Source organism: Adiantum capillus-veneris, chromosome 8, assembly GCF_014529385.1.
Source record: "Adiantum capillus-veneris isolate H3 chromosome 8, ASM1452938v2, whole genome shotgun sequence".
In the NCBI taxonomy this organism is placed as follows: Eukaryota; Viridiplantae; Streptophyta; class Polypodiopsida; order Polypodiales; family Pteridaceae; genus Adiantum; species Adiantum capillus-veneris.
The window spans coordinates 68,795,273-68,811,032 of NC_140938.1; the positions used below are offsets into that span (position 1 = coordinate 68,795,273).

At 44.4% G+C, this 15,760-nt stretch overlaps 1 protein-coding gene across 1 annotated transcript in view; it reads right to left on the reverse strand.

Annotated features, from left to right (window-relative positions):
• Positions 1-881: 881 nt before the first annotated feature.
• Positions 882-15,760, reverse strand: part of LOC147452315 (putative E3 ubiquitin-protein ligase LUL2) — a 48,325-nt gene continuing 33,446 nt past the window's right edge. The window contains exons 2-4 of the mRNA XM_086518059.1: positions 2,581-3,045; positions 1,985-2,504; positions 882-1,174 (exon numbers count right to left, since the gene is read on the reverse strand). Of these exons, the coding sequence (XP_086374185.1) occupies positions 1,052-1,174; positions 1,985-2,504; positions 2,581-2,981 (1,044 nt within the window). The 5' untranslated portion in view covers positions 2,982-3,045 and the 3' untranslated portion in view covers positions 882-1,051. The remainder of the gene's footprint in view (positions 1,175-1,984; positions 2,505-2,580; positions 3,046-15,760) is intronic.

A 15,760-nucleotide genomic window follows, 5' to 3' on the forward strand; every position in this document is an offset into this window, starting at 1 on the left:
CTGAATAAGTGTCTTACCTTCGAATTAAAAACTCTAGATTTAAGGCAGAACCCCACACTTGCAAAACATGACATAGTTGAGGCATACTTCTTCCTAAAGGCTTGTTTTAACAAGCCGAAAAAATGTCAAATGCCAAGTGAACTGCACCAGAGCTGTGGGCCAGAGCATAAGCTCAAAACAAGGGATAATTAGAGAAGCTACCAAAATATAACTAATTTTTTTGTAATGCTGGATGCCGCAAACAATACAATAGTAAGACTTGAGACACCCCTCACAATTATTTAAGATATCATAATTTCTTGCATATGTTTGATAATAACAACAAATATTTAGCAATTAGGTGTGCACTTCCTGCATGGGTTTATGTTTGATACCATGACTAATAGCCATCATTGTACATATCTTGTTTTCTCATTGGGAGTCCTTCGACATTTTGATGTAGCCCTCTTGTGTGGGGGCAGCTTTTAGTCCGTTGCGCAGATATTTTAACTAATGGAAGGATCTTTTTCTTGCAAACAAAAACCATTTATTTCACAAATAGGTGTGCACTTCCTGCATAGGCAAAACATCAAAACCCTTGTTTCCTGATTCTTACATACACTCTTGTTTAGCATAACACCTTCACACTCTACCAAACTCAGTCCGTGGTCACGCAATGCATAGTTCTCAGATATTCCTTGAAATAACTGTGCGTAACGGTAACACGTGCAGCAATTATTTGTCTTAACTATGCAAGGCTTTTCACAACTATGCCGATTTTGGCATAGTTGCATCAGTAACATCTTCCCGATAATCATTGCACCTGTGACCACATCCTTACATGTTGTACGGTGTGCCTTCACGTGCACACTTCTGAGTGCCATCCAAAAGAGCAGCATCTATAAAGCAAAGCTGAAATGAAATAAAGGTGACAAAAATTTACAACTCGGCCAAAAGAAGGGTTACTACAGGTACCCCCTCTGCATTGTGCCAATGAGAGAATTTCATTTTTACATCAAAAGCAGATACGTTGTGAGATGGCAAGAAAAACAAAGACACAAAATAATGCACATTATGTGGAAGCTGTTTCCCGCTTCGGTATTTCAATTTCCAGAAGCTTCACGACTGGAGTTCTACAAATGGGGCAGCGATTTGTTCGTTGTTGAAGCAGCTTAGCACATGCACTGCACATGCACTGCAAGACAAATAAACAAGAAAAGAATATCTGTGATTGCTTCATAGTAGTCAACAATGCACAGAGAGAGAGAGAGAGAGAGAGAGAGAGAGGGAGAAGTTTTAACGTCGTAGCTCTAAGGCAAGAGACCTCAAAGATCTATCCTACCAGTCTTGAACTGGAGACCTGTTACTCAAGAAGAGGAGCTGAGATAACCAGCACGTGCACACAAGCATGCACACACATGAGAAGAGAAATCCTAACATCATAGAAACGATCCCAAGAGACCTCAAAGATCTATCTGATGAGTCTCGAACTCAAGACCTCTTACTCAAGACGGAACTAGGATAACCACTCTTACCATACTTGTGTGTGTGTGTGTGTGTGTGTGTGTGAGAGAGAGAGAGAGAGAGAGAGAGAGAGAGAGAGAGAAGAAGAAGAAGAAGAAGATTGTTTTAACGTCGTAGGAAACTATCCCAAGAGACCTTAAAGATCTATCTGACGAGGAGAGTTGAACTCAAGACCTGTTATTCAAGAGGGAAATGGCATAACCAATCTACCACACAGGTGATAGAAAGTTTATACCATTTTGCTCTCTCTTTTTATTAGAGAGAGAGAGAGAGAGAGAGAGAGAGAGAGAGAGAGAGAGAGAGAGAGAAGAAGAAGAAGAGTATCTTAACGTCGTAGGAAACTATCCCAAGAGACCTTAGAGATCTAACCGACGAGGAGAGTTGAACTTAAGACCTGTTATTCAAGAGGGGAAATGGCATAACCAATCCAGAGAGAGAGAGAGAGAGAGAGAGAGAGAGAGAGAGAGAGAGAGAGCTTTACCATATGCCTGCAAGGCAGAACGGTGGTGTCCCTTTGCTCGGAGAGGCATATGACACATTCTTTGCCAAAGTCACTGTTATCTATGCCGCCTCCACCATCAACTGTTTCAATCCCATAAATCTCCTGCAGTTCATACCTCACGCCTTCCACCCAAATAATCTGCTTAATTACCCTGACGCAGTACTCGCTGTCCTTTATCTCTAGCACACAACTGGTTGTTTGTGCACCGACACTCTTCATCAAAGGGGCACCCACTTTTTGAGCATCGTTGTCTAAGGTTGTTGATGAGTCTCCTCCACAACTCTCCGCTCTTACCACCAAAGGATAGATCTCACCATCTTGCACTTGTAACAAATCAGAAGACTCACAAGCTGACAAACTCACACCTGTGCCAGAAGTTTGCCTGAACTTTTGGCTCAAACCTTTCTCAAAAGGTATCCTGACAGGCTCAAACAGATCTCTGTTCATTGGAATCAAGCTAAAATCTGGCCCTTCCTTGGCATGGAAGAAGATACAGATACTGGAAAAGAGAACATAACCATACAAAATAAGCTCCCAAGGAGATTCATTAAGCTTTTAATGCAAGAATACCTTACCTCCCAGGAACGATTGCGTCAAATGTGAATGCAACCAAATAGTATCCTGGATTCTCTTCATCTCTTTCCAGACGCAATGTGGACTTGTTCACATTGACCTCATTCCTTATGGGGACAACCTTTTGCTCTGCAACAGGAGGGCTCAAAGGCACAACAGCTTCTTGAGAGAGAGCATGGTTGATTACCCCGGGACGCATGTTCATAAAGTATTGTCCATTGCTTGGCCATAAACCTTGTGGATAAGGCCGCCTTCTGGCTTCAAGTGGAATGCTGCTATTCTCACCATCATGATAAAACTGGGGGATCTGGCCAACTGGAGCCACTTGTGCATTAGGATATCCAGGAGGTGGAGAATGAGCAGGATTTTGCTGCATTCGCCTACTGCATGAAGCATTTCCCATCGAGTCAGGTCCCCCTTGTTAATACAGAACTCAAAAACGCACCTCGGTCAAACCATCGATGACACTGCATTGAACCACGTCACCTCATGAATATCAAAATCGAATCACCAAAGCAATGATACATAAAAAGAATAGCAACTCTTTTAAGGACAATTTTAAAGGACATAATTAGCAGAGTTAATGAGCATATACAAGGTACAGTAGTGTCATGAGCAGTATACACTCACGCCATCTGCTCTTTCTTTGGACAATTACTCTAGCACAATTTTTAAAGACATAATTAAAAGAGTTAATGAACATATATAAGGTAAGGTACAGTAAATGTCATGAACAGTATGCACTCACACTATCTGCTTTTTCTTTGCAACTGTGGGCATCTTCCCAAGTGAAAGACAAGGCAATTCTCTGAATCAACACAGAGGGGATCTAACTGCAAATCAAACGTCTATAACACAGATTGCTTGACAACAGTGATAGTCCAGCTCATAATCTGCAACTTTGCGTAGACCTTTATTGTGTAAGCTGAATAAAGTATTCAAATAGAAATATAACGTTTGAAGACATCAAGTGTGTAGCCTATCAAAGGCCAATGTGTATATAACATTTTGTCCCAACCCGGCTCTTCAGACATTTGCATTCATATGTTACCAATCCATTTGCATGGTGTTTATACAGGGCCAAATAGTGAAGGGGCTATACACTTAAGTTGCTTAACACAAGGGTTTATCAGTGACATACCCAATTTATTGGATTAGCATAAAGGGATAATCCTCCCCAAAGAGAAGCATACAGCCAGGGGTAGGAAATCATCAAGTGCATTGTGCTTGTTTGCTCTTTTGCACGAGGCATGGTTATGTCTAACCGGGACTACTCACTCTCGAGTGTTTATGAGAGTAGGATCAATTTGAAACATTGTTTTCTGAGATGAATTGGTTTGCTCAACTAGTCGGAAGGTCAACTATTGATCTGGTATCCGGTAGTTCTCCAACAAATTACCTACTATTGCAGGCAGGACAGCAAAAAGGAAGGAACCTTTCCGAGATTTCAAGCAGAGTAAAAGCTTTCGCTAAGCTTGAAGCCTAAACCAATTAATGGAAGCTATGGTAGTCCTTTTCACACAAGTGAATGAACACTCTTTACGAGGAAAAGAACAAGCAACGGCTACGGCCTGTGCTCGAGGAATCCAAGGATTGAAATCCTAGTTTATTTGATGAGCGGGTTTTGCTCTAAGATCGAGCCAAATAATCGTCAGGTTGAGCGTCTTCGCTCTAGGGATCTTACAAAGGGAAGGTAATTTCCCAGGTTCACGAAACTCTAACATAGCTTAAGAATTATATACACCTTTGGATACATGGATAACACACGAAGATGCAAACCTATGCCAAGGTGGGTCATCTACCAATCGCATTTTTTCTGTTGAACAGAATGAGATGAACCAACTTCCTTTTCAGGAACTGGATGGGAGTTTGTTATACTCTCTTGAGCGCCTTTTTGCATGCAAGGATATTCCGACACGAGAATCTCTATTTGAGACATGTTCGGTAGAAGGAATTTGAGTTTCTCTACAGAGAACGAGTTTTTTTGATGGTTGCTATGCGCTGTCGTTCGTAACAATAGGTACTTGATGCGACTCATGTTGTGTATTGACGAGGTACTCAAGGGTACTGTGTAAATGCTTGATACTGCGAGGCTAAGGACTAGGTTCTGCCGGTGCTTGGTACTGCGGGTACTTGGGTACTGAAAGTACTTGGGAGTTGAGGACACGGAGGTCCTGATGATCCCTACGCTAAGCCAAGCACGAGCCAAGCCAAAACGCAAGGGGTGCTAGATGTTGGGGTATTACGACGACGATGAGGGATACTTGTACTGCGATGCTGCTAATGTCACGTGACACATCCAACCCTATGTGTCCGTGGACAAGCTACAGCATGATCAGGGTTCAGTCAATCCAGTCTACATTAGAAGTGATCTGGCACTTTTGTGAGTCTATTCGTAGACCGTGCATGCACAGTCACTTAGAGTAGATGCATATCCTCTGGTTGCACACAGCATGATCATAAGCATTCCCATCAGAATCCATCAGAATCCTTCAGGGGAATTTTCCATTGCTTTTAGCCTATTTTACCTATTTTTGACATTTTTCACTTATTATTTTTAAGTGACTTTTGTTGGAAAGTAGGTAGGGCAAATTGAGTAAGTTTGTATATAAGCAAACCTAGACTAGCACTAAATGGCAGAAGAGGCAGCAAGAGCACACGCTCAACAGGCACCTTCTCAGCAGAACACCCCCCCCCCCCCCGCAAGAGCCTAGCGTTTTTGGAGCACAGCCAAGACCTAGCGTTTTCATCACCATATCAGCCAGCGATTTGCTTTTGCAGATTCCGGCGGCAGCAAAACCTCAAATCAGCCTAGCGTTTTGCATTTTGCAGAGCAACCGGCGACAACAGCAGAATTTCAGCCCTAGCGTTTTTGGTTTGCAGATCAGCCCCGACGTTTTGCAGATTCACCACGACGGAACATCAAGGAACATCAGCGTTTTCAGTTTTCAGCAATTAGCACCCGTAGATAAAGTCCCGAACCAGATCTCACCTTCCCGCAACAGTTCCTCGCCGGAAAACGCAGATTTCAGCATCTGCCTTTTCAGCGCGTTGTCGTCGCATCGTCGTCGTCGACATAAAGTCAGAATTCAGCAGATAAAAGATTGCAGATTTCAGCCCTTAGGTCGGTCTCGCCATCACCGTCGTCGACACCCACATAGCCTAGACTTGCATCAGTCACATGCATTCAGTTTGTACCAGTTTGTGCAATCTTAAGTAGACCGCTCTCGCCATAGAGAGTGGGGCCTTCGGAGGAGGGTTTTACAACGTCTCTGGTGTCGTATCTCTCTTCTCTCTCTATCTCTCAGTCTCATGCACTTCCATTCACTCTGTCGATTCACTTTGTTTGTGTCCATTGCACTCTCTCACTAAAGGAGCGGAAGGCTCTCCCTTCCGTAAGGAAAAGGAACCCTTGAACATAGTTCGGAGCACTCATCTTGAGCAAAGTTCAAACATTCATTCCGCTGCACCTAACATTGGTATCAGAGCTTTGGCAGTGTTCTGTATCACTCAAGGAAAGAACAACAAGAATCACAAGATTTTTTTTTTTGCTTGTTGGGGTCGCACGAACCCAAGTTGGGCATGTCGATTCCTAATCGGGTTTTTGAAGAGTGACAAGAATCCCAAGAAAGAAGGGCTTGTCCAGCCTCCCCTTGTGTCTCTTTTCACTCATTGAGAGCGGACCGTGCACTTAGCAGCCGGCCAATCGACGTGAGGTGGGAAAAAGCAACCTTGGTGTGAGCGCAAGGCTGCCAAGGGGTGCGCATGCGGAAAGGAGTAGAACTCGGGTGAAGAGAAGATCCTTCTCAAACACGCTTTGCAAGCGAAAGAAAACCTCAAGAATCTCAAGAACCTTCAAACCCTCAAGAACCCAAGAATTCAAGACCCTCAAGAACCCAAGAACCCAAGATCCTCAAGAACCCAAGTTCCTCGTGAACTTAAGAGCCAAGGATCATAGTGCATGGTCGTCACCCAAAACGGAATGGATACTTCGCTTGGAGGTGATGACTCATGAGCATGAGAGAGACGAAGAAGAATTTTCCCCACCAGGAGGTTTTTCCGACCCTCCCCCTTCCCCATCTACGTCAAGGATTGGACTAACTCCTATGGAGGCTTTGCACCAGATGTTTATGGAAAGGAAGTTAGAACGCGAAGCAAGAAATGCAGAAAGAATGGCAAAAATGGAACGCAGACACGCAGAAAGAAAAGCAGAAATGGAGCGCTAACACCAAGAAAGAATGGCAGCCGCCGTCAAAGAAAAGAGCGACCAACACATGAAAGAGTTCTTGCGACTCTTTTCTCAAGTGCAGGCACAAATGCAAGAAATTCGGGAAAAGGAGACTCTCTCAATCTCTTCTTCTCCCAAGCATGACACACAGGATTTGAATGATTATGAGAAGCATGATGAATTGAATGATAATGATGAGCATGATGATTTGAATGCCAATAATTTGCATGATGATTTGGTTGACAATGACAAGCATGATGATTTCCATGATGATCAAGATGTGATTTCTCACAAGCATGATGATTTGCATGATCAAGATGTGATTTCTCACAAGCATGATGATTTGCATGAAGATGATGTGATTGTTCACAAGGATAATGAGTTAGTTGATGCTTTTCTAGTGAAGCTAACCTCGTTGCAGATTCAATCAATCATGAAGGACCGATCTTGGTTCTCGAGCCTAGGTCCAAAGAACCCTTACAGGAAGTACTATGTGTTCGAATGATTCGTCAGCACGCATTGTACGAGTGTTTCATTCATGATCGTTTCCTGTATTTAAATCAACGTCTTTATGTGATCCCTTTTCCTAGGCATCACATATTGTACGTTGAGCACGTTTCACTCATGAATGAGCACGGATGTATGCGGATTTTTCATGAAAAGCTGAAAGGTATGCATTCATGGAAGTCACATTCCATGTCTCTTCCTTGGCATCACACAGACGTAGAAAGAGCACAAGAAAGTATGAGCACCAAGCATGGGTATTTCCGTTGAGAATTGCCACACTTGATTGCTTTAGATCAAAAGAGAAAGATTCGATCTCATTGTTTGCGTGTGTGTGGTGAACGGTTTGACACTCCGTCTATTTCTTCATCTACATTGCATGCACAATCTTTGAGGAAGACACGATTTTTTCCACTCACTTTACATGGAATGGGTATGTTCATGGTTTTGTGTTGGAAATGGTTTCAGGAATTTTCAGCCATGGAGATTCTTGAAGAAGAAAGAAGCATGACTAAAGACGAAGTTGAAGCATTGAAGGAGCCACAGAAGACTTTGTCGCTTTTGGCGCGGCCCAAAGAAGCAAGCGTTGCAGACCTTTATGAAGTTCAAGTATCGCACGACCCACACCTCAGAGTGGTCCGGCGAAGAGTCCCTTCCAGGATTCCGGATGCTATTGGCGATCTCCCTCGACGCCATACAATTCAGTACCAGTACCTCACTTTAAAAAGGAGGGGATGTCACGTGACACATCCAACCATATGTATCCGTGGACAAGCTACAACATGATCAGGGTTCAGTCAGTCCAATCAGTCTAGATTAGAAGTGATCTGGCACTTTTGTGAGTCTATTTGTAGACCGTGCATGCCCATTTACTTAGTGTAGATGCATATCCTCTGGTTGCACACAGCATGATCATAAGCATTCCCATCAGAATCCATCAAAATCCTTCAAGGGAATTTTTCAGTGCTTTTAGCCTATTTTACCAATTTTTGACATTTTTCACTTATTATTTTTAAGTGACTTTTGTTGGAAAGTAGGTAGGGCAAATTGAGTAAGTTTGTATATAAGCAAACCTAAACTAGCACTAAATCGCAGAAGAGGCAGCAGGAGCACACGCTCAACAGGCACCTTCTCAGTAGAACCCCCCCCAAGAGACCTAGCGTTTTTGGAGCAGAGCGAAGACCTAGCGTTTTCATCACCAAGTCAGCCAGCGATTTGCTTTTGCAGATTCCGGCGACAGCAGAACCTCAGATCAGCCTAGCGTTTTGCATTTTGCAAAGCAACCGGGGACAACAGCAGAATTTCAGCCCTAGCGTTTTTGGTTTGCAGATCAGCCCCGGCGTTTTGCAGATTCACCGCGATGGAACATAAATGAACATCAGCGTTTTCAGTTTTCAGTTTTCAGCAGTTAGCACCTGCAGATAAAGTCCCAAACCTAGCAGATCTCACCTTCTCGCAGCAGTTCCTCGCCGCACGGTCAGTTTTCGCAAGGTTTACAGTTTCAGCCCGGAAAACGCAGATTTCAGCATCTGCGTTTTCAGCGCGTCGTCGTTGACATAAAGTCAGAATTCAGCAGATAAAAGATTGCAGATTTCAGCCCTTAGGTCGGTCTCGCCATCACCGTCGTCGACACCGACATAGCCTAGACTTGCATCAATCACATGCATTCAGTTTGTACCAGTTTGTGTAATCATAAGTAGACCGCTCTCGCCATAGAGAGTGGGGCCTTCGGAGGAGGGTTTTACAACGTCTCTGGTGTCGTATCTATCTTCTCTCTCTATCTCTCAGTCTCATGCACTTCCATTCACTCTGTCCATTCACTTTGTTTGTGTCCATTGCACTCTCTCACTAAAGGAACGGAAGGCTCTCCCTTCCGTAAGGAAAAGGAACCCTTGAGCACAGTTCGGAGCACTCATCTTGAGCAAAGTTCAAACATTCATTCCGCTGCACCTTACAGCTAAGGTGCTAATGGAGATACTTTGCGACAACAACGACGATGACAACGAGGCTAGGGGTTGATCTACTATCGTCAGGGACAACCATGGACTGAAAACTGAAAGCGCTTGTCTTGTTGGCTAATCTAAAAACGCTGCTGATCCACAAGGGCTGATCGCTGAATTCAGGGTGCTTAGGGCTGAAAAACACTGGTGGGAGAGGTTGAGGGAAAATGCCAAGGCTGGCTGAAAACGCTGATAGCTGCTGGGTACTACTGCGAAGAGGTGCTGCAGATACTACTTCTTCTGTCTCTTCTGCCTTCTCTAGCGTCCAAAGGGCTTCTTTTATAGGTCGTTTAGCCATTTTCCCTACCTACTTTTAATAAATGTCATGTTAATGTCACTTACTGATGTCACGTGACACATCCAACCCTATGTGTCCGTGGACAAGCTACAGCACAACAAGGGTTCAATCAATCCAGTCAGACTAGAATTTGAAGTGATCTGGCACTTTTGTGAGTCTATTCGTAGACCGTGCATGCCCAGTCACTTAGTGTAGATGCATATCCTTTGGTTGCACACAACATGATCATCAGTATTCCCATCAGAATCCATTAGAATCAATTAGGGGAATTTTCCAATGCATTTAGCCTATTTTCCCTATTTTTGACATTTTTCACTTTTATTTTTAAGTGACTTTCCAACAAAAGTAGGTAGGGCAATTTTGCTAAGTTTGTATATAAGCAAACCCAAGTTAGCACTAAATGGCAAAAGAGGCAGCAGAAGCTTCCCGCTCAACAGGCATCTTCTCAGCAAGAACCACTCAGCACCCACAAGCACCTTGCGTTTTTCAGCTTTGCCGTCTTCGCCAACATCCCTTCAGCCCTAGCGTTTTTGCATAGCGCTAGCTTCTCCAATAGCCTGGCGTTTTCAGTTCCTGCATCGTCATCATCCCCAGATTGGTCAGCGTTTTCACTAAGCTATCAGATCAGCCTGGCGTTTCCATTTTCAGCCCCATATGCAGCAAATGTTCAGTGTTTTCAGCATGCATAAACAACAGCAAATTCAGCCCTAGTCATTGCAAGAGATCCACCATTTTCAGCCCTCAAAAACGCAGCCAAAACAGTCATTTTCAGCCACCGAAAAAAGTCCCAGATTTTCAGCCATAGCGTTTTTATGGACAGCAGACAGAAGACCGCAGATTTCAGCCCTAAAGTCATCGTCGTCGTCACCGGCATAGTCCCAAGTTGCATCAGTCCATTGCATCGTCATTGTACCACTTTGTGCAATCAATAGTAGACCACTCTCGCTGACGAGAGTGGGGCCTTCGGAGGAGGGTTTTACAAATGTCTCTGGTGTCGTATCTCTCTTCTCTCTCTATCTCTCAGTCTCATTCACTTGCACGCACAGTGTCCATACACTTTGTTTGTGATCATAGCATTCTCTCATTAAGAACGGAAGGCTCTCCCTTCCATAAGAACTAAAAGGAACCTTGAGCACAGTTCGGAGCACTCATCTTGAGCAAAGCGCAAACAATCATTCCGCTGCACCTAACATTGGTATCAGAGCTTTGGCAGTGTTTTGTATCACTCAAGGAAAGAACCACAAGAATCACAGGATTTTTTTTGTTTGTTGCGGTCGCACGAACCCAAGTTCGCTTGGGCGTGTCAATTCCTAATCGTGTTTTTTGAAGAGTGACAGGAATCCCAAGAAAGAAGGGCTTGTCCAACCTCCCCTTGTGTCTCTTTTCACTCATTGAGAGCGGACCGTGCACTTAGCGGGGCCGGCCAATCGACGTGAGGTGGGAAAAAGCAACCTTGGTGTGAGCGCAAGGCCGCCAAGGGGTGCGCCCGCAGAAAGGAGTAGAACTCGGGTGAAGAGAAGATCCTTCTCAAACAGGGTTTACAAGCAAAAGAAAACCTCAAGAACCTCAAGATCCTCAAGAACTCAAGAACCTTAAGAACCTCAAGACACTCAAGAACCAAGACCCACAAGAACCCAAGTTCCTCGTGAACTTAAGAACCCAAGACCCAAAGAACCACAAGAACCCACGACTTCAGAATGGTCATCACTCGAAGCGGAATGGATACTTCGCTTGGAGGTGATGAGCATGAGAGAGGCGAAGAAGAATTTTCCCCACCAGGAGGTTTTTCCGACCCTCCCCTTCCCCATCTACATCAAGGATTGCACTAACTCCTATGGAGGAGTTGAAGCAGTTGTTTAAGGAAAGACAGTTAGAACGCGAAGAAAGAAAAGCAAAAAGAGAAGCAGAAAGAAAGGCTTACGAAGAACGAAGGGCGGCCATTGTGCGTGAGCACGAGCAAGCACGCTTGGAAGCCAAAGAAATACAAGCCAAATTTGATCGCGAGAACAAAGCCCTCAAAGACAAGAGCGACCAACACATGAAAGAATTCTTGCGACTCTTTTCTCAAGTTCAAGCACAGATGCAAGAGATTCGAGAAAAGGAGACTCTCTCAGTCTCTTCTTCTCCAACGCATGATACACAGGATTTGCATGATTATGTGAAGCATGATGATGATTTGATTGACAATGATAAGCACAATGATTTGCATGATGATTTGAATGACAAGCATGATGATTTGGATGACAAAGATAAGCATGATGATTTGAATGATATTGCTAAGCATGATGATTTGGATGCAAATGACAAGCATGATGTTTTGCATGATCAAGATGTGATTTCTCACAAGCATGATGAGTTGCATGAAAAGGATGTGATTGTTCACAAGGATGATGTGTTAGTGGATGCTTTTTCTAGCGAAGCTAACCTCGTTGTAGATTCGATCGATCACGACGAACCGATCTTGGCTTTCGAGTCGAGGTCCAAAGAACCCCCACCGGACGATTCGACCATTCAGGAAGAACAGATCTTGGCTCTCGAGCCTAGGTCCAAAGAACCCTCACAGGAAGTATTATGTGTTCGCATGATTAGTACGCACGCATTGTTCGAGTGTTTCATTCGTGACCGTTTCCTGTATTTTAGTCAGCATCGTTATGTGATCCCTTTTATTAGGCATGACATACTGTATGTTGAGCACGTTTTACTCATGGATGAGCATGAATGTATTTTTTCATGAAAAACTGAAAAGTATGTATGTCAAGAAGTCACATTCCATGTCTCTTCCTTGGCATGACACCGTTTCCGAACGAGCACATGAAAGTATGAGCACCAAGCATGGACATTTCCATTGTGAATTGCCACAGTTGATTGCTCTAGATCAAAAGAGAAAGATTCGATCTCTTTGTTTGCATGTGTTTGATGAATGGGTTGTCACTCCGTCTCTATGTTCATCTACATTGCATACACAGTCTTTAGCGAAGACAAGATTTTTTCCACTCACTGTCTTGGAAATGGTTTCAAGAATTTTCAGCCATGGAGATTCTTGAAGATGGAAGAAGCAAGACTCTAGACGAAGTTGAAGCATTGAAGAAGCCACAGAAGACTTTGTGTCGCTTTCGGCGCGGCCCAAAGAAGCAAGCGTTGCAGACCTTTATGAAGTTCAAGTGCCGCACAACCCACACATCAGAGTGGGCCGGCGAAGAGTCCCTTCCAGGATTCCGGATGCTATTGGCGATCTCCCTCAACGCCATACAGTTCGGTACCAGTACCTCACTTTGAAAAGGATGTCACGTGACACATCCAACCCTATGTGTCCGTGGACAAGCTACAGCACGACAAGGGTTCAGTCAGTCCAATCAGTCTAGAATTAGAAGTGATCTGGCACTTTTGTGAGTCTATTCGTAGGCCGTGCATGCCCAGTCACTTAGTGTAGATGCATATCCTCTGGTTGCACACAGCATGATCATCAGTATTCCCATCAGAATCCATTAGAATCAGTTAAGGGAATTTTCCAGTGCATTTAGCCTATTTTCCCTATTTTTGACATTTTTCACTTATTATTTTTGTGTGACTTTCCAACAAAAGTAGGTAGGGCAATTTTGCGAAGTTTGTATATAAGAAAACCAAGTTAGCACTAAATGGCAGAAGAGGCAGCAGGAGCTTCCCGCTCAACAGGCATCTTCTCAGCAAGAACCACTCAGCATCCACAAGCACCTGGCGTTTTTCAGCTTTGCCATCTTCGCCAACATCCCTTCAGCCCTAGCGTTTTTGCATAGCTTCTCCAATAGCCTAGCATTTTCAGTTCCTGCATCGCCATCATCCCCAGATTGGCCAACGTTTTCACTAACGCTATGAGATCAGCCTGGCGTTTCCATTTTCAGCCCCATATGCAGCAGATGGTCAGTGTTTTCATCATGCATAAACAACATCAGATTCAGCCCTAGTCATTACAAGAGATCCACCATTTTCAGCCCTCAAAAACGCAGCCAAAACAGTCATTTTCAGCCACCGAAAACAGTCCCAGATTTTCAGCCATAGCGTTTTTATGGACAGCAGATAGAAGACCGCAGATTTCAGCCCTAAAGTCGTCGTCGTCTTCCCCGTCGTCGTCGCCAGCATAGTCCCAAGTTGCATCAGTCCATTGCATCGTCATTGTACCACTTTGTGCAATCAATAGTAGACCACTCTCGCCGACGAGTGGGGCCTTCGGAGGAGGGTTTTACAACGTCTCTGGTGTCGTATCTCTCTTCTCTCTCTATCTCTCAGTCTCATTCACTTGCACGCATAGTGTCCATACACTTTGTTTGTGATCATAGCATTCTCTCATTAAGAACGGAAGGCTCTCCCTTCCATAAGAACTAAAAGGAACCTTAAGCACAGTTCGGAGCACTCATCTTGAGCAAAGCACAAACAATCATTCCGCTGCACCTAACAACTGATAAAGGACTTAAGTGACTATTCATATGCCTATCTGCTTGAATGACTTAACTGTGCAAGTGAGGGTATGCCACCATGACCGGGCTGGACATGCACGTCCTGCTAGAGGCTCACAAGGATGCCAGGCTAGGTCCTAAGCTAAGACTGACGCTAGACTGTAGCAAAAGCTTGTCACGTGGCGCAAGTGCACTGCGCACGTGACATCCCCATGTTAAAGGTGAACACTTGCGCCACGTGACATCCCCCCTGTTAAAGGTGAGGCACAACTGCCGCACTTCTATCTATACTTCTCATGTTGAAAGCTTCTGATACTTGTGGATGCATAAACCAATGAAAACTCCTCCAAACTTGTGGATATTGTAGATGTAGGCACTGCTGCGATTAACCACCAATCAACCAAGTTACTAGGTAGCCTTACTACTGTCGCAGAATACCAGCCCTGGTGTTGACTCTGCCTTGCGAGCAAGTACTACCACTCTAATAGTCCTTTCTTGAAAACATTGCAGGTGAAGCTGAAAGGTAAGGGTGCTCAGAGGTATTCCCAATAATTGCTTGTTGACGGAAGTAGATGCATGCGAATGCGAATGAGGAGAGGGATCTTTCTCCAACTCCTTTCATATCCGCATACAAGGCAAGAAAATCTTGGTATTCAAGATCTGGATTTTCGTATATCCGATGTCGAGACATAGCGATGAAGACAGGAGCGCACCCGATGTCGATGGACTAAGGCTGGAGTGGCTAATCAGTCCGAAATCAAGACACAAAGATTCTTTGACGAGGAAAAAACTGGGAGAGGTTCTTTGGGTTCTTGGGGTTCTTGGTACTTGGGTACTTGATTCTTCCCTTCAGTTCACGATGCCGAAGCATGCACAGAGCTTTGATACCAATGTCAGGTGCAGCAGAAGGGTTTAAGGGTTTCGCTCGGATCTAGTACTCAACACACAAGCACAAGGTTACTTGAAAGAGAAACAGAACTAAATGAAATAGAAAGGCCCAAAAAGAGACAAAAGAGAGACGACCATCGACACCACATGTCGGGTCCCAACCACCCTCAAGGGCCCCCTTGCTCTGTTGCCAGAGTAAGTACTTGCTTTATTTCTTGCACAAAATGCAGATACATCATACAATGATGCTAAATGTTGGGATGTTGAGATGCTAATGGGTACTTGATGCGACTCATGTTGGGTACTGACGAGGTACTTAAGGGTACTGCATAAATGCTTGATACTACGAGGCTACGGACTGGGTACTATGGCTTGGTACTGCGGGTTGTGAGAGTGAAAGCCACGCGTGCCGTAAACGTTGGAGAGAGAGAGAGAGAGAGAGAGAGAGAGAGATGCACAAATGCTCTCAATAACACAATGAATGACTACAAGACCCCAAGCATTGCTTTAATAGAATGTTGGCTTGAGGTAGGGCAAAATTGTGTCACTGGTGCAAAAAACATAAAAGCCCAAAAATGGCTAAAAATGTGTGTGCACCCAGCCAACTCAAAAAATGACAGGCAGGACACGTGCTAAAGTGTCTGCCTGTGCAACCTACGTGGTCTGCAACAAGTGGCCCACCAGGGACAATCACTAGCCGTACAAAATGGCGAAGCAACGGTGGTGTAACTCTAACACGGGTACTTGGGTACTAAGGACACAGAGGTCTTGATGATCCCTACGTTGAGCTAGGCAGGAGCCAAGCCAAAACGCAAGGGGTGCTAGATGCTGGGG